The 24,497-nt window shown below is 38.4% G+C and overlaps 2 protein-coding genes across 4 annotated transcripts in view; both read right to left on the bottom strand.

The window, feature by feature from the left end:
* Window positions 1-1,705: 1,705 nt before the first annotated feature.
* On the bottom strand, window positions 1,706-6,261 carry LOC107083927 (tumor necrosis factor receptor superfamily member 9-like). Of its 2 annotated transcripts, none has more exons than XM_015373502.1 (7): window positions 5,915-6,261; window positions 5,132-5,251; window positions 4,903-5,040; window positions 4,743-4,815; window positions 4,511-4,632; window positions 4,253-4,423; window positions 1,706-4,137 (listed from the first exon to the last, which is right to left on the bottom strand). In XM_015373502.1, exons 1-7 carry the CDS (start codon window positions 6,048-6,050, stop codon window positions 4,028-4,030), a joined length of 870 nt encoding a protein of 289 aa, XP_015228988.1. In that variant the 5' UTR covers window positions 6,051-6,261; the 3' UTR covers window positions 1,706-4,027. The 2 variants fall into 2 exon arrangements, with proteins under 2 accessions (XP_015228988.1, XP_015228989.1); XM_015373503.1 differs by having other exon boundaries at window positions 4,253-4,420.
* Window positions 6,262-12,442: 6,181 nt separating this feature from the next.
* Window positions 12,443-24,497, bottom strand: part of dvl1 (dishevelled segment polarity protein 1) — a 30,152-nt gene continuing 18,097 nt past the window's right edge. For both annotated transcript variants that reach the window (XM_015373497.1, XM_015373498.1), the window contains 11 exons: window positions 24,290-24,428; window positions 22,212-22,305; window positions 21,995-22,064; window positions 21,769-21,908; window positions 21,202-21,278; window positions 20,186-20,253; window positions 19,648-19,725; window positions 19,425-19,559; window positions 19,021-19,188; window positions 18,719-18,934; window positions 12,443-15,701 (listed from right to left, as the gene is read on the bottom strand). In XM_015373497.1, the coding sequence (XP_015228983.1) occupies window positions 15,205-15,701; window positions 18,719-18,934; window positions 19,021-19,188; window positions 19,425-19,559; window positions 19,648-19,725; window positions 20,186-20,253; window positions 21,202-21,278; window positions 21,769-21,908; window positions 21,995-22,064; window positions 22,212-22,305; window positions 24,290-24,428 (1,682 nt within the window). In that variant the 3' untranslated portion in view covers window positions 12,443-15,204. The remainder of the gene's footprint in view (window positions 15,702-18,718; window positions 18,935-19,020; window positions 19,189-19,424; window positions 19,560-19,647; window positions 19,726-20,185; window positions 20,254-21,201; window positions 21,279-21,768; window positions 21,909-21,994; window positions 22,065-22,211; window positions 22,306-24,289; window positions 24,429-24,497) is intronic.

The following is a 24,497-nucleotide window of genomic DNA, read 5'->3' as shown; positions in this document are numbered from 1 at the left end:
CCAAAATGAAAATAAAATACAAATTATCATTAAACTGTCTTGAAATAGAATGTTATAAAGAAGTATCCATACCTCTTTAAAACATTTTTAGGTTTTTGTCTCGATAGCATGACTAAAGTCTTTGTTTTTATTGCGATTTTGATATGAAATGATGCAAAGCTTTCTGGAAGTTTTACAAATGCAAACCTAAAAGGTATTCCTTCCATTTTTCTTTACCCCCCTCTGAGTTGATACATCCTTGCCATCTATCTTTCACATATCTAGAGCTCATGCGCAGATCTGATGGAAAGCTGCTGTATGCTGTAGCTTGAAAGTCGTGCTGCTGATTTGCAGTTGGATTTAAATGCTTAGTTTGATCCTATACATCAGACCAATACAGGGCTTTCTGTTCCTGCTCTGACTGTACCTTAGTGTTGTCCTGTTTGAATGTGGCCATTTGTCCTTGTGTGACATTCTTTCTGTGCTGCACAACCAGGCAAGATGCCAGAAATACACAACTGATAGTTACATTTTAAGCAGAATTTTCCACCTTTGCTTTGGATCTCTGTTGCTCCCTCAGTTATCGTTTTTGATTTTTGATTCTTTCACTTATGCTCTCCTTTCCTGACCTGTCAGTTTAAGAGGAAGTTGTTGTCCTTGTAGGTTTGCAATGTTGCCATGATCTTTCGTTTTCAGTCAACTGACTGAACAGTACTCCTTGACATGTTCATAGTTTTCTTATTTTACAGCAGAAATCTGTTTTAAACTTTTCCACAACTTTTGTCACTGATTGGTCTAGTATGTTATTTGGTTTGATGATTCAAACCAAATACCGCAACAAAAATGGGAGACAATGCCACAAGTAAAGGTGGATAGCATTTAGTAGAAATGAGGCAAACAAGAAAAGCTAAGAAAGAGCACATAAGAAAAACTTAAATGTACAAAAGCAAAAATGATGGATGAGGCCCATCAGCAGAGCAGCAACAAGTCCATCAGGAAGGCTTAAAGAGAGCTGAGCCAGGAAAAGCGGACCAATAGCTGAAAAGAGCACTTCACAGTAGTAGCCATTCGATATTTCCCCACTTTCCTTGATGGGCCCTTGGCTGGTCCCTTACAATTCCTTTTTAAACATCTATATTTGTACTGAAATATTTATTTGTGGACATTAAGATCTAAAGAGAAGCATCATCTCCTGGTCAGACCCTGTAATTCAGTGAAAGGCTGGAGTCAGAGTAAAATAATATGCAAGAGGGGGTCACTCCAGTGGCTTGAAGTCGGAGGGGATTTTGCTGGGAGTTGGAGGGAAGAGGGCTGCCATTCAGCCGGCGTTTGACTGGGAGTGGCAGTTTATTTGTACCAGATCACTAACAGCAGATGTGGCATTGGGACGTATAAAAATGGGACTACTTCTGTGTATATTGACTCGAACATGCTCTCAGTTCACACTTTACAGATAATCCATTGAGTTCATAGTTTCCAGGTGAAGGGGAGATGATATCTGGAGATGCTACTTTATTTGCTCGTAAAATATCTTCAACATGCTTTGATGTTTTTATGGTTTTAACATGAGAAACGTGAAAATACTTTTTCTCAGGATAAGCTCCAGTCGTATCAGTTGGGGAAATTTCCTCATACCAAACAATAACGTTCATCCTGATGATAAGACTGGAATTTTTTTTTTTTGTTTTTCCTTATCTGATTATGCTTTTATTTCCTCTTCCCTTTCTTTTTCTTACATATGTCAAATGCCACCGCTTTGCTGGAGTGTAGCCTTTTTGTAGCTGTCCTGTATAAAAGCACAACAATTAAAAAATATATTTATTAGCTGTTTAAAACATGTATGAAATTAAAATGTAAAACTTTGAACACAGTTCAGAAACAAAATACATTTACATTAAAAGTTTCTTCAAACAAGTGTGTCATTTGCTTCAGGTAGCAGATGGTAGACAAAATAAAGTGCTACAGTCATGCTTTTGTTAGCTGCTTTCAGGATGACACCTGTGAGCTGTGACTCATTGTCCACATGCTTGTATGATAAATCACAATAGATGTGGGCTAATCTTTTCCACCATAAGCCCACACTGTATACTTCTTACTTGTTCCATTTTGTAAAGAAATACGCCTGCTACAGTTCATCAACAAAAATAATACATCCGGCTAGTCTTATCTCAATAGGCCACTGAACTGTTGCACAAATACGTTTCACAGAAAACACGCTATTAAAGGTTTCTCTGTAGCCCTGTGGCGTTTAGAGTTGTGCAAGAGGCATGACTCAGCTTTCTTAAAAGCACCTCTTTGAACATCTGCTTATTTAATTCCTCTCTTACAACTAAGTAAATCCCTGCTGGTTTACCAATAAAAATACCAACACTGGGGAAAACCCTTTTCTAGGCCTTTTTTGTTTTTTGTTCTTGACCCATTAGGCAGCAGGGAAATCCATCAAGATTTCATCAATATCACATGCAAAGCTGCCCAATTGCTTATAAAACCAAGCTACAATAGTACTTTCACAGTTAGTTATTTGAACCCTTCAGAGTTATATTAAAAACACAATATCTTCAAGTTGTACTGATGAAACCAGATATTGTTTTAAAAAAACATATTTTTCTTACCGTCTGACCTTAAATTTCAAATTTAAGGCCAGACGGTAAGAAAAATATTTAGTTTTACTTTGCAGCATACATATATTTCCTTAATACTTGGCAGAGGTGGCTTTAAAACTTTGTCTTGGGTCAAACATTTCGATCATCTTTCCAAAGTCTAAAACAGTGAGGATTGCAGATCATCCTGCTCACATTCACACATTCTAGGTTCTCTTCACACCTCAATTAAGGGTCTAAGATCATGGTCTTGGGATTTCCCGATTTCTTGTATATAAGCTACTTTGTAGGTAATTACAGGATTACTTTGGTCCTCTGTCCTCTTAAAAGGCACATTTGCTCCAAAAGTTTGAAGTCTGTCTGATTTCTTTTGATATTGAAGTTTCATTATTCTCTGCCTGATAACTTGGATTTTTTTTTTCCATAATAAATTACTGTATGAGGTATCCTTCACAGGGCATTCACAAGTATACCTCCATTCACCTGAAATGTTTAGAGTCAACCTATTAGAAACCGACAGAGCCCTGCCGTCATTATCTGGATTTCCCTTGACTGTTTAAAACAATTCTTCTGACTTTAAATAGAATCTTGGTGCCACATAAAAGAACACATTTTCTCATTAACATATATAACACATTAAAAACCCTGACTGACCTAAAACAAGAAATGTTCCTTTCGTTGTCAGGCTGCTGTAGAAAATAGTCTTGTCTTTTTATAGAAGATATTTAAATACTAACCGAAAGCAGCGCTTCTCTTGCTTGGCCTCATTTATGTACTCACACTATAAATAACCACACAATTTGCTCAACACACTCAGCTAAAAAAAAAAAAAAAAGAAAACTTTAAAAAGACTACTAGGTTGATCGTTGGAACGAAGGTAAAGGCTAGCGCTTGCACCAGGAGGCGTATGTGGGCTTGAAATGACAAATGACTAAAAGCTGAAAAACCCACTTGCACTGTACTTTCAATGTGAACAACACTCTAGAACATGTTAACTCTCTTTCCCACTAAAATAATAATTAATACAGTAACTTGCTTCAGTAAATGTACAATTCCTACTTATTACTAAGTATACTAATACTGTAAGTGTTTCATACTGAACATATATGACCTTTTAAAACATGTGAACTCTGCTTAGTTGGTAATTTGGGGGAAGAACAGAGAGGCTGCTGTCATTTACATGATGAACAAAGTCAATGAAGTCCACTTGGTTATTTCCACCATCACAGAATTCCCCTTCCTCCTGTTTATGTGTACAGAGACATCAAAGGATTACTATTAAGCAAACAGTAGAGGGGCATCACAGTTCCTGCATTAGGAACCAGGGACATTGATGCAAGAACAAAGCCTCTTTAAGCTCATGGCTCAGTAAAACGCAGAATCCCATCTTTTGGACAAATCTGTTTTCCTCAGCTGCCGATGTCATGTTCCGTCTTGTTCGATTCCATTTACACAGTACCTCCAGAGTCCTTGGAGATTAATGATTCTGTGCTGTTTCCCTGTTCCTGTTGAGCTTCATGAAAACTGCACTCAATGGCAATCAGTGTCCTTGGATCATCTAAATAAGAGGAGTAAATTAAACACAGTTAGTACTTTCTCTGTATCGGATTTGCGATTTGCTGCCTGACATTGGCTTGAAAATAACGTTTGCGCTCTTAGTTTTTAATCATTACCTGTAGGAGTCCCAATTATAGGGGTTTTCGAGAGAGTTCTTTGTTTCTTTTCCTTTTTGCCTTTGTGATGAATTAGGAAAGATGCAAGGGTGATAAAGATGATGAGGCACATCATAAACGCTCCGATGATCACAAATAACACTGTTGGCCATCCCTGTTCTGTTGTCTCTACTTAAAAAAAGAAGGATGCACATCACTCTTCATGAAAACAATTATAAAAGCTGATGAACTTTGAACTTTGCCACATTTCTTCCTTACCAGGTCTCCTGGATTTGTTTAGAGGTGGAGTTTTTGTAGATGTTGTAGTTGAAGGTGGTTTGCATATAATGTCAGAAGAAGCATTTCCTTTGAAAACCATAACATGGTTTGGATCTTTGCAGCTTTGGGGTTGATTAAAAGTAAAACAAGAATTAGTTGGGTTTGTTTTTTGTTTTTTATTTGTCTTGAATAAAAAAAGAACAAAATAGTTCTAGAAAGAAAGATCACTTACCTGGTACTCAAAAGTTTACACTTTTGATGAATTTTGTCATTAAAGGTCCCATTAGGGCAAGGAGTGCAAGAACCTGTGATGAGTTTAGGAGATGTTAAGTTGATGTGTGATACACTCAGCTTTCTAAATACAACATTCAAATATTTGCAGATTTACATACGATATTTGTTAGGTTCAAAGCCTTTGGAGCACTCGTCCACACAGAAGGTACAGGGGTTGTCTCCACAGAGCAGCCCTTTTGGACACCCACACTGCGTGTTGCTTGTACGGGTGCACGCTTTCAATTGGACAAGAGCACCTGAAAAACGATGGAGATGAAGATAACAGGTAAGTTTAGGCTGTGCTTGGGCTACAAAGGAAAGGTTTTGTTGCTCAATACTATGACATACCAACACACTGAGAGCAAATGCTACATTCGCTGGACAAAGTCTTTAGAGTATAATGGTCCCTTTCACATGGAGTGCAGAGTTCTGTTGGATTTGGGCCACATCTTTTCACCACACGATTCCCTGCAAAGAAATCCATACATCAAAAATCGGAAAGCTCTGAACTTGACTCATGTTACTGTAGCATTCACATTCCTGGTTATCTGCGCCAGTGAATCAGCTGTAACCAGAACTATGATGGCTGTGAGCAATTAAAGTAGTCATAGCTGTAAAATTGGTGAGTGTATCCAAATTCTCAGACATAGCCATCCCAGACTGTGAATGAGTGGACTAATCAGTTGTATCAGCTAAGTGTCGCTGTGGGATTAGATGAAAAACCACTGAAACTATAAGCGGTTGCATTCAGCCACCACAGAGAAACTCCCCAAAGCAGGAATTCTGTTTTTTTTTTTTCTTCTTTGTATTTACTTCATTTTTAAAGTTAAAGATTACAGAACAATTCAAGTATGAGACGAACTTCATCTTTTTTTACTAAATTCATCAAACATTCTCAGCATTTGGATTTATCGCCTTTAATTACACATAGGTTGGCGTATATAATAATCCCTATGCAGAGATCATCAGTCAAACCTGACACACATATTTAAGAATAGATAGATTATAAACTCTACATCTACAATACATTTAATGTTAAATGTGATCTAAATGGAAGTTTCACTGTTCAGAGCCTGATTCCTGTTATATTCATAATTTACATCATTCATCATTTTTTGATGTTCCACTTACCAGGATGGCATTCATCGCAGCAAACACCTTCATCAGTTGAACGCCATTTCTTGCAGCCAACTCCAGTTTCTCCAAGGACATATAAGAACCCCTGAGTGAGCAGAACGAAACCCATCATCCAGAAGATCCGAGCCATCCTCAGTTATAAGCTCCCAATCCTCAGAGTTAGAGAGGAAATCCAAGAAATAATACAGGAGATCAACTGAGAAAATTCCTTGCTGTTACTGAATAAATCTGTTTATCTAGATCAGATCTTAAGTCATTTAAATTAATGATGATGCTTAATTAATTCCTGTCACTAAGATGAAGTTGCAATCAAGCATTTGTCTGAGTTGTGCGCCTCTATGCTCAGACATGCAGTCTGCTCACCACCAGCTGAACTTGCTTTACATAGTTTCTGTTCAAAAGGGGGCGTATCCTTTGTGGTTGAGAAAAGTTCTCTCCAAATGACAATAAGATAAAAAGAAATGTAACTTGTTCAAACATGTTTAAATTCTTCTCCCCTTCTGTTAAAATCAAATAAAGTCATAAAGATATCAAACTTTGTTGGAGTTTCAAAAACAGAACAAAGATCACTGCAGATCAGCCAGCAGGGTTAATGGTAGTCAAAAGAAATTTAATTTCTGATCATATTCTTTGCGACAAATTTTATAACTTTAAATTAAGTTTTTTTTTTTTTTTTTACAGTTTCCTCTGCTTCCAGGTTTTCCCACATGGATATTGTTTCACTGCGTATCCTGTAACATCCGGAAAGTTCGGAAAGTAATCTTTTTGATGTAGGATCTCATTGCCTGCAAGTCTTTTACAGCCAAATAAAAGCTTCGCATAATTTAACCTGAAAGTTCCGATGTCACATTCCTGTGTGTCACCACATAGAAAAAAACTCAACTTAAGTGCATCAAGAATTGTAAATCGTAATAAAACCATAATTGGCTCTCAGATGAAAAGACTTTTGAGTGCATCAAATATACCTCTTATCTAAATGATAAGATTACTGTTTTTGCATGAACCACTTGGAGTTCACCTAAGATTTGTCAGGAGACATTACTCAGAGCCTGGAGCTGTTATTTAGCTTTATGGTGCTCAGAACCCCAAGATGAGACTTGAGATAAAACTTAGATTTTTTTTTTTAAAGCAAACAGCCATGCATGCAGAACAGTCATGCCAGAAAGCAATTTAACAGAACCACATCTAACATCATGTTAGATGTGGGGCTAATTACATAAGTAGTATAGTTCTCTGCCAGCCTAGCGTTTGATTGGTATCTAGCTAGTTTTTATCACACAGATTCCAGAATGGACTGTGTTTTCACTTGTTATGATGATTATCCTCAAAAGCATACCTGGAACTAAAGCTTGCATTTACGAACTCAGCCTATTTTGTTGATTATTATTTACTGAACTCACTTGACAAACTCACCACCTCATACTTCCATCCATCCATCCATCCATTATCTGACACGCTTGTCCCGAGTGGGGTCGCGAGGGGTGCAGGTGCCTATCTCCAGCAGCATGGGCGAGAGGCGGGGTACACCCTGGACAGGTCGCAAGTCACCTCATACTTTATATCTAAAAATAACTGTCTTAAACTTTTAGTTTTACTGTAGATAATTGAAATCTAAAACAATTAGAAATGTATAATTCTGTTGCCTACACATAGCTTTTTTCCTGCTGCTGGGATGCCTAAACTGCTCCTTTAAACAAAGTTTAAAGCTCACCTGCCTCCTCCCAAAGTCCAATCACATGACTGCTTGGTTCCCTATTCTCTCTTACTTACCTTTAGGTATGAGTTAGGGATGGGTCCATGTTTTATGGCTATGGACCTGCAAACTGTCCAAATGCATTAACTCTTTAACTGCCTTGTCAACCTGCAGCCTGCGTTTTGCTAATCAAATGGTCAACCATTTGGGTGGAAAGGCAGTTAAAGACTTTAATTTTATAAAAAATATCAAACAGATCTAAAAAAAAAAAAAAAAAAAAAAGATTCATATATAGTGAGTGTCTTTTTATATACAATATATCCTGGTTAGCCATGTGAAAAAGAAAAACAACCTCTGCTCCTAGCATTGTGTAACTGATTAATGCTGGAGGGCTCTGAAAAGTTACAAAACTTTCCATCTTCTTTCTTCATCACAAACAAATAATGTTGTGGAGCCAATAACAAAACTGAAAATAATAACACGTTCTGTTTTAATTGAAAAGTAATCTTTGCTTGGCTAACCAAAACAAATGTTTATCTATTTCCTCTGAAAGGGGAACTGCTTCCTTCCAGTAAGTGCCCTTAGTTTGGGAAAATTTACTGACTTATAATCACATAAGAAAAAATATTCTAGCTCATCCTAGCTCTCATGACCAGGCAAACTGCCTTAATTGCAACACAACCTTTGTGTCATTTTCACAAGGTAATATCATCATAGAACCTTTCCCTGACATTTAAGGGTGGCTCTCATTTGACCTTCTAAAGTAACACACAAGTATTGATTCATCTCCTACTTTGTACAGATTACACAAATATATGATGTCAAAGGTCTGCATGCCAACACACTTGGCCAAGAAACACCTCCTACACTTACCCCTAAACGCCCCCAACCCAAAGCTGACTGCAGCTATGAAGGGAATGTAACCCCCTCCCCTCCAAATTAACATGCATCTTGGGGAAGTACTTCTCTCTGGTTTGGTAGGCAGCAGTAATACTGTATTTAGCCTGCTGGTAAATGATCCTCTGCAGCTACATGTAGGTAGTTAGAGACTTAATCTATGATTTATAGAAATAGACATCCTCTTTATTTGAGCATTTCATTTCAGAGGCAACATTTTAAATAGGTCGTTTTTGATGTTCTGATGTGCTGTTTAATCTGCCTCCTCAGCAGAGGTAAAATATTGGGCCCTGACGTCATTTCCTTCCTGACCTCTGACGCCCCTCTTGAGTGGGAGCGTGGAGTTACCTTCCGTAAAGCTGTGTGTGTGTGTGTCTGTGTGTGTGTGGTTGGGGGGTCAGGCCGAGCTGGGGGTCTGTCAGTCTGCGATGTGTTGTTTGACTATTGTGAAAGTAACGTCTGCCCACCCACTGGGAAAGTACACGTCGCTGATGTTCGGAACTTCCACGCAGGGGGCGTTAACGTGAACTGTCGAAGATGACAAGTTTGGTGTTGTGGCACGTTTTTTTTTTTTTTTTAACCCCCATTTTATCCGCAGTCGGTTTCAGACGTCAAAACTTTGAGAACATTGTTGCCTCCTTTTTGACCAACAGTTGATGGCATATCATAAATAAATCATCCATTCGTTTTAGATCAGTGTCAAATGGAAATAACCCTCTAAAGACCCCCAAAACAAATTTGTTAAAAATTTATTATTTTACTGGTTTCGTAACGCTCAACGTCTCCATCTAGTGGTGATAATGCGAACTACATCGCTTCTTGGTCCCATTGAGGTGTGTTGCAGTTTCTGGAACCAAAATGACAAAGTTTAATCCTTTAAGCCCTGAGAAATGGTATAAAAATGGGAATCCAATGTTGATCTAGAATCTAGACCATTCTAAAATGGTCTAGATAAAAAAAGTCTAAGATCTAAGTCCAGTAGATCTGTAGGATCTAGACTCTAGATCCTACAGATCTACTGGACTTAGATCTTAGAATTTTTGGTGCCCCTCTAAAGCCAACCTATCCATGAAAATATGCTTGAAAGAGAGTATGAAATAAAATGCATTAATTAAGTATGGAAATATATATGAGAAAGTAAATTCTCAAACGATGGCAAGCAGAAGTTATTATTTGTGGAAAATATTAGGGATCAAAGTAGACACCTTATGTGGTATGGGATTTTGCAATCCATACAAAAGGAAGCTGTAATGTGGTGTGTGTTTTTGTAATTTTTTATCAGAACATCTTTAGCTATTTATCTAGACCAATGCGAGCAGTTGTGGGTTGTTATTTTGGCCAAATCGCAAAATATAGTGTAGCTCATTGACAATCCAGGTATCAGTCCAGGTATCAATGAGCCTAAAACAGCCATAACTCTATTAATGTACCATTGGTGGAGCAGCTTTTATACATACTAACAAGAGCAAGATGAAAACAGCTTTTAGGTTACTGAGAAGTCATCATTTGCTCAGATCCTTACATCAAACATTAAACTTGTTCAAATCTTTATATTTCATATTTCCTTTTACTAATATATATATATATACAACATGTCATCTAATAAAGAAATAATCATAATCACTCTTTGCAGTGGGGCCTCTTCTGCAGCGATGTGAAGAAATCTCATCGCTTATCAAATCATCTGTTTTTACGCACATTAGTGTTTATTAGATGTTCATCAAGATCCTGGATATAAATTGCCAGATCAGCCTTTCTAACTTGAGGAGCTGTTATAGAAGGACTTCAGCATAATCTGCTCACATCTAAATAGGTCATCTAGGATGCCTGTGCATGGAGGTTTGCCATGGATGTCTGGATTCTATGGCATGGAAACACCTGAGGTCCCCAAGAAAGACCTTGATAGTATTTTGAGGGGATGAAGATATCTAGGTTTTCTTCCTTGACAACACAGCCTCGAATAACCAGCAACAAGGGCGGGACTGATGAATTAACGGCCCAAAAGCTTTTAGATTATTCTCCCACTTCATTCAGTGAGTGAAAATACATTTTCAGTTTTCTCTGATAACAAAAGCAGAATTAAGAAATCAAGTATAAGAGATAGAGCCAAGCTTTACCTAGTATGATCAGTGCATCCTGACTTTATCTGGTCCACTACGGCTCATATACAGCTAGGTAATCTAGATAAATTTAAATCTAAAGCTTTTCTTAACACAAAACGGGGTGATCACAGAATCAATGATAAAGCAAACACTTTCCAATCAAATTAATGGCTTAAAATATATATTAACTGAACTCTTCTTTTAACTGAAAACACCATAATTCAAGGACTTGATTGCCATTTTCTGAAATAAACAACTGTAAACAAAAGCTAACCATGGAAATTAGTATTGTAACATGCTCAAATGTGACAATCGATAGATTATGACTTGGCATTCAATTCTCCTGTGATTAGGTCTCTGTCTTTAATGCGCAGGATTCAGGATTAAATCCTAGTTATGTCAAGAATGGATTCATAAAATTTTGTCAAGCAATGGGGGTGACTCATCACTATGTTTTTTCACACATCCTGTCAATTTTCATACAGAACAGACTGGTAATATCTGGATAAAGTGTTAAACACAATGTGCAAATGTTTTGTACTAATGACTTAGATGGTGCTTGCACACATATTTAATTATCTAATTTATTTCAGGTTTTAAAAAAGGCTCATGTGTCTGGCACCAGGGGTGGTAGAAAAGCTTTCCCTTAACTCAAAACAATTAGAAGACTTGTCATAGAGGGGACAGGTCAGTGTCATGGCCTGAGGAAGGCCAGTTTGCCTTGATGCTTCTGAAGATGCAGTGAGCATCACATATCACCTAAAGCAATAAGGTGTAACAACATGCTCTTAATCAATGTTTGAAGTTGACTACTGATCATTGGGGTTTTCTTTTACCAAAATCACCTTTATTTTAAATGTGTTTGCAGTCCAAAACACCTCTAACATTTGGGAATCATGGATCAATAAAAAAAAAAAAAAGTTTGCCAGAGTTAAGTTTGCTTGTGATGTGTTCCCTAATCCATCTTATCTACCATATTGTAGAATCCCTACATGATGTAGTTCCTTTTCTGTTGCTACAGCAAATAGTGGCTTTGCTAAGATAGTTCAGCGCATCCTACTGCATACAGGAGCATACAAATAGCTCAAAAAACACCCAATAGAGGCAGGGTTTTGTATAGTGCATTGCTGAATCTTGGTATCCAGCAGTCTGTAGATAGTGGATGTCATCCCCAGAAAAGCAGTAATTTTCCTGCTGGTAACTTGAGAAAAAAAATCAAAAGCAGACCCACCATTGTAAAGGAAAATACATGTGTTTGGAGTTACTTTTATGCCCTGCCTTAATGGCCACCTTTGCATATTTATCAACTATTTATCTATTACCCCCAACACACGTGATAGTCTATTAAATGCCTTTCTGTCCAACTTAAACCAAAATGTCTAAAACAATAATCCAACAGTAACGATGTTCACATGGATAACTAAACAATAATGGTAGAGACTACCATTATAATGTTAAAATATTTAGAGTACTTGACTAAATAATATGTTTTACTGGTTTTTTACTGCAGCAGAAAACATAAGAAAACAGAATACTCACACATTTCATAAACATATATTTTGGTATATGGTCTGTGTGATGTTGACTCAGCAATTACAGTACCTGGATTAACTAAACCAGGCTCTAAACCTGGTCTGGAGCAGGCTAGCTGCATAGAATAAACCACCTTTGTGATTTATGTTAGTGCTTTTGTGAAAGAGTCCGGGCTTTAATAAGCAACGTCTGTAAATTGATGGCTTCATCCATTATCTTGTTTTCTTGTAAAACAGTCCTCTGCTGATTCAGTTATAAATAATGAAATAACACAGACAAAATCTCTTTAAACCTTGCTTTTATTTAGCAGTTAGTCTTTATTGTATTTTTACTAAGCCCCACTCTAAATGTATTCATCTGTAATTGCTTTAAACTCATTCAGATTTGGAAGTTTTAGTTTTGATACATTTAGGAAACAAGAATAAGGTCTGTTCTAGCAGTGAAAATGTGTTTCTTTTTAATCTTAGACCAATTGGTTGGGACATGAACAATCCTGAAGGCGAAGGGTTATTGGTGATGAGATTTCCAGTGATTTGCTTTTTATGGGCAGAACATTAAAAGACACAGCGTCCACCAATAAAGACAAACTGTTGGAACAGATATATTTTTAATTCTTATATATAATAAATTTCTATGTACATTTTATTCTTTTGTAATGAAACAAAATTAAAGAGAAAGCTTTGATTGAAAACAGTGTTTCATACTTAAAGGGAAAGACAAAATGGGAAAGTGCTCATAAAACTAGAGTGTTATTTCCCTGTTGTAGTTATTCCTTAAATAGTTACAACAGGGGTTTGCTGTCGTTTTGCAAGGGGAAGGTTGTGCTGTTGGACAGGATTCCCCTTGAAGATAATTTAACCTCACGTGAAATGAGAAAAAAAAACAAAAAACGGATGACAATCACAAACAAACAAAAACAAAAAACAGAAAACATGAAAGGGCAATATAAAGAGCTCCGACATCATGGGTAAAGATCCATGACAAATGAGGTCTTGGCTTCCTTCCCACTGAATTATCACGATGTTCTCACAGCCGGTTTGACACATTAAGTCTGATAGTTGTGCTTACATGTTTGCTAATGTTCTTTGTGCAAATCAAAGTGTTATCAGCTCAGCTACTCAGCTAACCTGATGGGAATAGAGGTACTTGATATAAAGTCTACACACCCCTGGCAAAGAGCCAGGTTTCAGTTATTTAGAGAAAAAATATGATCAACAACTACCAAATGTTTTCCATCTTAAATATAACTTACTTCCTTAACACTTCAAGCTAAAAGGCTCAACAACCTGCATAAGTGTGCACACCCTGAAACCAATACTTTGCTAATGCATCTTTTAGGGTTTGATCTTCTTTGGTAGTAGTGAATATTATATTAGAAAAAGTTCTCCAAATCTCTCTAATTCTGAGGACATTTCTTCTTCATAGCTTTCTTCAGATGACGCCCACCTCCCTGTTACATTTTTTTGGCCCAGCCATTCCAAATTAAAACTAATTTCTGACTTTGATGTATGCTTGAACTCAGAACAGACAAAAAAACGAAATCTTCGTTCAGCTTTTGCAAAACAGAAACCTAAAGTTTTTGGATCCAATTGACTAATGTATTGTGCTGTAAATGGTTTTTGGTGTACAGTTGTGTTTTTCACCACCACTTAGATCTACAGATTGTGGCTAAAGTTAATTTGATTTAATCTAACAAATGTTGGGTAGATTCACTAATTGTTTTGATGTGTCTTTGAGAAAAGGCTTCTGTCTTTCAGTTCTTCTTAGATCAGACATTCAAAAACAGGACATTATTGTTGCACCTAGAAAAGCTCCATAAATGTTCCATAAATTCTCCAACTACTACCAACTTTACAAACTCTTTATTGTGCTAGTAAACATAATTTTATAATTTTTGGTACTCCTCTCCTAACTAATTTCTTTATGCCCGGATATAATTTTTTTTAACTTTTTTTATTCACTCCTTAAGCTGCTCTGTTAGCCAAAGGATGGAAATTTGTGAGAAAAATCCTACAGGCAAAGCGGAAATTGATTACAGGTGTTGTGCACACTTATGCAGCCAGGCTGTTATTCTTAAGACATTTTCATGTGTATATTTCCCCATTTTAACATATTTGTTTTACCTTTGAATAATAAAGAGGAAATATTTTAAATAAAGGAAGAAAACGTTATAAAAACTGTATTAATCAAAACCCTGTCATTTACCAGAGGGGTGTTGAGTTTTTACATCCACTGCATTTTTGACAGTGAACAGCTGAGAGAGCAGGAACTGGTCTCTGACACACAAATGATGACGTCTGATTGTCTGTCAGGGAGCCGGAGGAGACAAACTGCGACAACATCATAGACGCAACAAGACCACATAAATAACATCACAAAATCATCCAGTGTATGGATTTATCCTTTAGAACATTGGCGAGAGGGAGCCTCCTTCTTCTGGTTTAGTTAATACTTTAAACAAATTAAATTATAAAATTTCTTTAAAGCAGTTCAGACATGCACTGTGCAGCCTCGCTAAAACTGGCAGCAGGCGATGGGGTTTTCCTCCTGAAGCTGAAGAATCCACAGATCAGGGTTAGTGTTGGCACTAAGAGCTTAGACAAAGCCCCAGAACCGGTGGAGAAAGGGGCCTAGGAGTTTTGACAAGAGTTTTCAGTCTGGGTCTGGGGGATTGATATCCAGTTCCAGCCTAGTTAAAGGTGTTGCTGAACAGATTATATCCACGATGTACCCGAGAATGTCTGCATGGCAGCTTCAAAGACATCACCACACCAAACAGCACTCACGTTTCACAAACTGTACATGTCTGTAAAAAAAAGGGGCTTTCAGGTGGAGCACCTGTGCTTGTGATTGAGAGGAATCCTTCCTTTGTGCTAAAGCAGCCTGTATTCCTTTCTGTGGACATCGTAGGTAGAGCAGAGGGCTACAGGGGGGCCAGGTAGTATCTACATTCTGAACTTAGGGGGTGCTCAAAAGACTGAGGAGAAAGAAGAAAAAGATGCAAGTGAGTTCTAGCAGGATTGTTTTGTGCTCACTTTGTTTTCAAAGGCACTGTTCTGTCACATGATGTCCACAAAGAACTCACAAGGGTTGCCCATGGCGTGCTGAAACGACTGCCGGCTGGCGGTGAGCTCAGGAGGAACAGTCGCCAGCTCCCTCCCGGGAGGGGCTCCAGGGGGTGTGCTACTGCTCACTGAGGTTTTGGGGGCAAGTCGAGCTAGACAATACGGAGGAGGCAAGCCTGGGGGGCCATAGGAGGAGGCATGGCTTCTCTCGCTCTGCGTGCAGGAGCCCGGCCCCGGCTGGGTGAAGGGAGTGTGGCTGTAGCTGAAGGAGGGGTGGTTGCTCTGGGGCAGCGAGTGGCTCCTGTGTGAGTGGCTGTGACTGAGGCTGGACCTAGCATGGCTGTGATGGCTCATCTGGCTGATGGACCTGTCCCCTCGCTTCCCTCCACGGAAGCCCGACTCAGATTCGCGGCCTGTTGGCTTCTGAACCTTCTCCTGTGGGGAGTGTCTGTCTTTGCCTGCGCTGGGGTTCGATCCACTGCTTCGGCTTCCTGTTGACAACGCAAACAAATAAAAATAAGAAAAAAAGGGTTGAATCAGTTAGAGCTTTTGCAGCATTTGCAGAGTCAACCCAAAAACACTCTGAGAGCAGCTGCAACAGATCAACCAGGGCTGACTCAGAACCAGAAACTGATCGAAGGAAAAAAGTAAAAGGTCACACATTAAACAATAGCTTAACAGAATTTTAGTTAACTGTAACTCTAAAACTGACACATTAAGACCTTTGAATAATGCATAGAAAAAATATGTTAAAGCCTTTTGTTTAAGATGTGACCAGATTGTTTCTTAAGCAATCTAGAAAAGAGCCACCAGTCAGGAAACATGATTGCAAATGATTAAGTCAAAGATCCACCACAAGAATCACAATCATATTGCAACTGATGTTTCTACACCAAAACATTAACAGCTAATACAGAGCTTTGGAGAAATATTCATACCACTCGAACTTTCTTAACATACTGTTACATTTCCCACTAAAAAAACTAATTGTATTTTATTATGAGTTTACGTTAAATGGCGAGAAATTGGTAAATAGTTTTAGAATGCATCATCTGAAAATTATACAAATTTTCAGACCAAGACATGGCTTTCCACCTTAACTGACAGGCTGGACAAGGAGAACATCAACCAAAGAAGGAGCAAAGAGGCCCACGGTAACTCTGGAGGAGCTGCAACTATTCAGAGCGCAGGTGGGAGACTCTATCAACATAACAGCTGTTAGATACGTGCTCTATAAATCCAGCAAGAGTGAAGAAGACAAAACCGAAAAATGCAAACAAAAAGGTGGCTTCAGCCCCAATCCTTGAGAGCCACTGTCCTATAACTTCTAGATGATCCCATCTCCAACACACATGGATCAAACAGCTGATACAAAGTTCTGCAGTGGCCTTTTAATGAGAGACTCAGTGTATCAAAACAGTGCTGCATCTAAAGGTATCCAGACAAATGCTTTCAAGTACCAGAGGTAGAGACAACTGATGCAAAAAAAGGTTTTCTAATTAGATGAGATGAAAAAATAATGTTTTCGCAGAGATGGAAACAGTAAACCATCCTCACTACCCTTGTCTGCATGTTTAAACTTGATGGCAGCAGTATAGTGCTGTGGTGGAAGGTGGTGGAAGGTGGTCAACGCTGAATACAGGAAAGAAACATTTCAAAAACCCTTTAGAAAGGGGCCAGAGTACCTTCCAACCAGACAGCAACTCTAAACATACATCTAAGAAGGAATGGTTTAGATCAAGGCATACTTGTGTGTTAGAATGGCCCAGTCAAAATCCATACCTACAGCCAAATGAATATCTGAGGCAAGGCTGGAGAACTGATGTACGGAAATACCTTCCAAATGATATTAATGAGCCATTTTGAAAAGAACAAAGGGCAATAAATACATTTTCTAGAAAACAAAAGCTGATAGAAACACTAGAATCACACTTTAAAAGACTCTCAGTACGGGAAGTGGAGCAAAAAGGGTTCTACCGAGTATTAATTCAGAGGTTGATGTTCTCAATGAACACCTTCAAAACTGAAAATCCCTAATTAGTTATATTCTACTTATTGCTACTTTTTTTCAGGTAAAATCAATTTTTTTCTCTCTCTTTCGCTGTAATGCAACCTGAATATGTCCAAGTGGTTTGAATACATCTGCAAGCTACTGCACATGTGGACAGAATACACCAGCATCAGAAAAATGTACATTGGTAAAATTACACAAAAACATATTAGTCAATCATCAAACGGGCAGTTTCAGTATCATCGTGGTATCTGATGGAGGTGTAACCAATGTTGCAAAACACACATTTTAACTTCTGCAATGAGCCCAACAGTACTGGGTAAAGTGGTGCATGATTGTACCCTATGAGCACAAGCCTTAAGATTGACCATCCTGTATCATGCACCTCCAAGCAAAGTACAAACACATGCCCAAAGGTGCAGAGGGGGAGAGTCGGCTGTTAGGGATACACAGAGACAGAAAAAAAAAATCATGGAGCTGGCAAAAGACAGGGGGAGACGAGAAAAGGAGAAACCTTAAAGCTGCGATGTGATAGGTGGAGAATGCTGAGTGCAAGATAAATAGATGAGAGCACAGAGGGACAGTGAGACGATGGTGAGTGAAAAGAAAAGAGCAGCAGAGCAGGAGGAGAGGGGGGTTAGCAGGCTTACCGGTTCCCCCAGTGTCCTGGGACTACCTCCTCCTTCAGTCTACCGTAGCCCAGCAGAAACAGAGGGAACAACAGAATTACACACACCTCCCAGGCCAGATGTCCCCACACTGACTGACATTCTGAACCTGCTCTATTACCTTTAAAACTAACACACGTTTTTGTCATTTTCTTTTTCTATCAAGCTTAATAAAATGGATGGCTTATATTCCAATAAAAAGGATCACATGCAAATAATTGAAGAAATTGGGTTTTACTTTAAAACCGTTTTTTTTTTTTCCATCTATTTTTTTTTTCCATCTATTTCCTCGCAAAGGTTGGTGAAAAGAATGGCTGAAAGCAAGATGTGGCCATGCTTGGATGAGTCACTCACAATGATGAAAACACAAATTGATAACTTAACCCTGCCAATCTTTCAACGCTGCTTCAAAGCAAAAACCATGCAGCACCGTCAAATGTAGACTTAAAATAAAATGACAAAAAGATCATCTGAAAACTAATAGAGGAGGAGATGGGACTGCTTGTGATTCCAAATCACATGGTTAATCAGATGTCTTTTAGTATTTTTACACACCCAGTACTGCAGAGCTGCCCACTGCGTGACTCAACATGTTCATGACTGACCTTGACAACAACAGGATGCGTTTTAGGAGACACAAACTCAATGATGGAAAAGGAAATCCAAAGCAAAGGGCCAGAACAGCTAACGTTAAGCGTGAGTCACACTCTGCTAACACTGATGTCATGTGACACAGACGGTTTGATGCCGTTTTGAGTCAGATTACATTAATTCATGATTTGTTGATGGAAAACCAGGGGGCCCGTCTTGCGCCTTCCTCGCTGCTCACCCTCACTGTGCTGGCTGCCGGCGCTCCCGCTGTGGAAACTGTGGCACGGGTCGGAGTATCCCGGTGGGAAGCAGGGGGGCGCAGATGGAAAAGGCGGGTATGGGAATGGCTGCCCTCCCAGAGGCCAAGGGTTGGTGGTGGGAGGTAGAGGTGCTAAAGTGTCCTGCTCCGAACCCCCACCACTGGATCCCTCATTCAAATTTAGAGAGGCCATGTCTTAAAGAAGAAAAGCATCAAATGAGCATAACAAAATATGAAAAAACATGAGATAAATTGTTAATACACAAACTAAAGGTCTGTACTTTGGCAGAGATCCCCAAATGTGTAGTAGCACTGTTCAGAGAAGGTGATTTTGTTGACCGTGTGTCTCAGGTAGCCATGTTTCAGTAGACTGCTGGCATATTTCCTTGCGTCTCGTCGATCCTTAAAGCCTTCTACTCTGGAGTAAAGCCAGTCCACCACATCAGCACCTAAACAGCAACACACACATTTAAGGTGGGAAAACTGCTTACACAACTAGGTGACTCAGAAAGGTACAAGCAAACACGTTGTGCAAGCACTATAATAATACTATCCCAGCTCATAAAAGGCACCAGCTTTGAGTGCTGCGTATACCTACTGCATTTCTGTGTGACTTACAGTAAACTGCCTTTAAAACCACAAAAGTGTGTGCTTGCAACATTTTGCTTTGCTCAGCTTTCCTCACCTATGACTGCATTCGCAATGGTGATCTTCAGCCACATCCTGTCCCGTATCTCCAGGCCTGAGTCAGGAAGCTGCATCACCTTTACAATGGTTGCCATGTCTGTTTTACCAACAGACAGAGGCAGGTCATCGAATTCTGAGAAAAAGGAGGAGGGAATAAAAATCTACCAGAATTTGACACAAAGTTGTCATACGATGGTAAATAAGTTTCTGGCAGTGTTTACCATAATGTGGATATGGTCCAGTCAAGGCTGTGGTGTGAGAAATCCAGGCTGCAGGGTCAATGGGTCTTACTGGCTCCGCTGGGAACAATGAGCAAACAGATAAATAATAAGAAACTCAAGGTGACAGACACTAACATTGCTGAGCTCAGATTTTATCCGATACAGTAGCCTGAATTTACACCTCTTTTTCAAATATTGTCACAGTACAACCAAAAACTTTGATATATATTGTTGGAGTTTTTAATGATAAACCAGCATAAAGTGGGTGATGATACACGGTAGAAAAACTATGATTTTTCTTTTTAACTCCACGTTACTTTATTACCTGTAATTAAATTCCAGTGCCACCAAACAGCTACCAGAATTGACCCAATTTGGAATTGTTTGCATTATTTTCCTACTACTTAACTTATCCTTTACTTTGTACATTCAAGATGAATGAACTGCTTGGTTGAATTGTGACAAAGTTCAAGGAGTGAGTATACTTTTGCCAGAAGTGCATGATCATCACCCCCAACATGACTGAAAAAGCTCTTACCACGTGGGATAGTGAAGTAACTTCTTGGAGATGGATCCCAGCACTTGGCAACAGTAAGACTAATGGGGCTAAAAAATAAGAGTTTAAGAATAAATTAATGCAGGAAAAAAAAAAAACAACAGTATTCTGCATTAACATACAAGTTTCCTCATTAATGAAATACTTTTTAAAAGGCGTTTCAATTATTAGCTTAAGTATAACGACATGTAAATTGCAAAAATATTCTTTAAAAGGTTCTAGTGTACAAACTGCAATGATTTATCAACTAACAGCTCCCTTCATATTTATTTTTCCAAAAAAAAAAAAAAAAAAAATCCATCTCTTACCGCTGCAACCTTAACTTAAGACTGAAGAATCATTATAGAGAAAATTTTGGAAAAATTATGATGCTGAAATTATTTAGACTTCAAACAATTCCTATAAACCAAACATAACTAAACTTTTTTTTGTGTTCATACTTAAATGTTTCTTTTTTGGATCATAGTTTCAAGGAAATTACTGTTTACGGTTTACAAAGGGTACAAACATGGTGGGACACCAAAATATATTTCTCTTAAATATCGGTAAAAAACAAAAAAAACAAAAAATACATGAGATCTTGATGAATAAGGTGATGGCTCCAAGAAAAAAAAAACTGCTCAAATATCTGGAACTTACAAACTCCAGAATAAATTTATCTTTGCCATGTTGCACAGAAAACAAGAGGCTTGGAGGGAAGATGAAATAATTTAAAGCCTTTTAACAAAATCTTAATCTTGGCCTTAAATATGTAAGTGGCATAAAGCTGCTGACAACTGAAGTATTGAAAAATAACAAAATATGACAATCTGACACATAGCTGCTGACATTAAAGCATTTCCAACTTTTTTAATGAAACTTTCTGTGACAAAGTAGATATTCTGCAACCTGTTATACTAAATGTAGTCTTTAAGATGTAATATTACAAAGCACAAACAAAACAGTGTGCTGTGATCTTTTCAAATGTTAACCTGTCTGAGTGACTTTGATGCTCTTACCCCGTTTTAGAAACTATCTCTCTCAGGATCCTCACAGCATCATCGTTGCTCATGTTCTCAAAATTCACATCATTTACCTGGTTTACATACAGAAACATTATGGTCAGGTTACACTGTATAGGTTTTAGAAATTTGATATAATCTTTAATGGAGTCAGAGAAATGTCTAAGCTGTTATTTTTCTTACAATCATTTCTACAGAGCTAGAGGGACTTCCAGGTCCTATAAATCTAAACCTTTTTGTATCAAATGCACGTAAATGCAGTGATCACAGAAAATACGAATAGCCTTCACGTGCCTCATATGAGGTGTAATAATAGAACTGTCACACAGAGATCAAAAAACCGCACAAAGGAAAATTTCAACATAAAAGTCTAGTGACGGAAGCGAATAAGATGTGGTTATTGACGTGCTTCAGAAACCACAGGCAGAGACAAACTAGTGTCTTCTAGTCTCTTTTGTGACGCACTAACAGTGACAGCTAAAGAAGTCATCCCTACTCGTGAAAACGCTGGTATTCATCACAATTTTGCACTTTAGACCAGAATTTGTAAATGTAGAAGCATACCTGCAGAAGCATGTCTCCTGGTTCTATTCTGCCGTCAGCAGCTACAGCTCCTCCCTTCATGATGGAGCCAATGTAAATGCCTCCATCTCCCCTGTCATTGCTTTGACCTACAATACTGATGCCCAGAAAGTTGTATTTTTCTGCAAAAAGCAAAAGAAATACAAGTATGAATAAAAATAAGTAAATTGTTGTGGGGAAATAAGGCAAAGTACACAACTGATTTTACCCATGTTGAGTGTAACAGTGATGATATTGAGGCTCATAGTGGAGTCTGTGATACTGCTGAAGGATGAAGACTAGAAAGGGCAGAGGAGGTTTGCAGTGAGAACAGGGTAAATAAAAAGCGGCATGAAGTCTATATCGATCAACTCTCTCATCTGTTTCCGCTGCTCGGCATCAGCATTCATTTCTGCTCAGGCAGTGATGGGCTTTGAAGTGCCTACCCGGTCTATCTTGGCCATTTTGTGCCTCCGTCTGCGTCGCTTGTGTCTGCGCATGAGCTGTGAAGAAGAACTTTGTTCTGTGGAGCTACTGAGCCTGAAACACACAGAAGGAAAACAGTAGGTTAAAAAGAGAGGGGGGTGGGGGGTGGGGAGTTGAATGGAGCAGATTCAAACCAAGGTCGAAAAAGTCAAGTCAACCTTAGATTGTTTAAAGTCCCTAAGCTACATTTTGTATCTGAGCAAACTCCATCCATCATTACATAATTGGGAGAGGCAATAGTGAGGAGACAAATGAAAATGTTTTGTTTGCAAGAAACCACAGGAAAACAATAAACTTGGATGATCCTAAAAAACAATTACAGTGTGTAAGAAATGTTACACCAGCTCTGGACAGCTCATCCGTCCATCCTTCACAAGGTAACATGGAGACATTTAAGACAATTATACATGCATGCACACAGGACAATCACTGTAGATGCTTTATTTTCATTTTAGGAGTAACTAAGAAGACCAGGAGAGAATGCAGGAAATGCACTGAGAGAACACCACAACCCTTGGACTCAAGGCCTTGGACTTTCTCTTTGCAAATGTAATTAATCACCATATTACTCTGAAAATTTAAGATCAATTCAACTATTTAAACATCATGTAGTATTAACAAAAATCACTAAAATGGAACCTAACTGACAACATGAAGTATCTAAATACATTGAAGACTAAATTAGAATCAAAGCCAATAGAATCTATCGCTAAGGAAGTGCTAATAAAGTCTTTATAAAACAAATTATTAGCATTAGTGAACCTTCAAATAGAGTAAGCAGCTACCAAAATTACAGCAAGACTGCATCAACAACTCTAATGTTTGGTAATAAAAGAACACAGGTTGGCATCTAGAGCAGGCCCCACTTGACTTAGTAATGTCAGTGTTTATGATTGTTAAAAATGGCCTCATGTTTCAAGAAGAAAACCACTGCCGACCCAAAAACCCACAAAGGCCCAGCTCATGTTTAGCATCTTAGTGATCCTTGTGAGTTTTTGGTAAATATTTCAAGGACTGAAAACAAAACAGGTAACTTTTGCAAGATATGAACAAAGTAACATTTCATGCAGAAGTAACAGCATTTCAGAAAAACATATTTAGACAGTTAAGCATGGATGGTGGCAGTGTGAAGGTTTAGGCCTGCTTTGTTGCTTTAGAGCTCGGCAGTTTGCTGTAACTGATGAATCCATGATTTATGCTCTTTAGTAGAAAACCCTGAAGGAGAATGTTTGACTATCAGCTTGTGACCCAAACCTGGATTTAGGGTAATGATCTGAAGAGCGTCACCAGGCTTACTTCTTAATGGCTAAGAAAAAAAGATTTAAGAGAGACCTAGTCTGGATTTAAATCCAGATGAAATAATGGCATGACTATTCATATCACAAAAATCCTCTGGTAAATTCCTCCACATTTGTCGTGCTGCCTTTAGCTCAGGAACTTAGGTTTGGGGGAAAACTACTTTTTATACACGACCAGGTTGTTCTGGAAAGCTCCTAAATTTAAATGAAATTGTTCATAAATTATTGATCTTCTTAATATCCACCTGTTTTTGGGAAATTCTCACCTAATTTGCATACCCAAATGGAAAAGCAAATAACTTAGGGACTGTAAGCCCAAATTTCATGTGTGATACATTATTTGAAAGCTAACACCCTCCAGTTTCTGAATTTATACATGAAAATTGGGTGAGCAGAACACCCAAGCTGCATCAAGCCCAAGCTGCATCAGTTCAAACAAGACTCAAAGTAGTTTTTTTAATTCTCGAAAATAATAGGTATTTTTTGAACAGCAGTTATAAAGGCATGCTTGAATGTTGTGGCTGTGTTAATTGTGCTTTGGTGCTCGTTTGGTACCCGTTTTGAGAGGTTAAAAAATAATATTCTATTCTAGTTATCTTGGTCTAATATTAATTTCTGTTTTATATCTAAAAAAATTGAGAGAAAAAAAAACACTACTTTTGTAAACTCTTATCTCAGCACAAAGTTTTTGTTGTTTGTGGGTTTGGAAGTAGGTATTTTAAAGTGATGTAGTATGTTACCTGCTGGCATCCTCATCCTCTTCGCTGTCTACAAAGGAGCTGGAGTCCAACTCGCTGCTCATTACTGAGGCACTGTCGTAACCCATGGCCGAGTCCCTCGCTGTACGCTCGGATTTAGAGTGTCCGTTGATGCGAGGGACTGCAGAGAAAAAGAGGGCAGAAGAGCTGTGAGTCAGATGTTGAGGTCATGTTGATCTCTGTGGGCTCG

Source organism: Cyprinodon variegatus, unplaced genomic scaffold (genome assembly GCF_000732505.1).
Source record: "Cyprinodon variegatus isolate N-32 unplaced genomic scaffold, C_variegatus-1.0 Scaffold87, whole genome shotgun sequence".
In the NCBI taxonomy this organism is placed as follows: Eukaryota; Metazoa; Chordata; class Actinopteri; order Cyprinodontiformes; family Cyprinodontidae; genus Cyprinodon; species Cyprinodon variegatus.
Note: the sequence above shows the minus strand (reverse complement) of the source record. Positions and strands in the feature narration are given on the sequence as shown.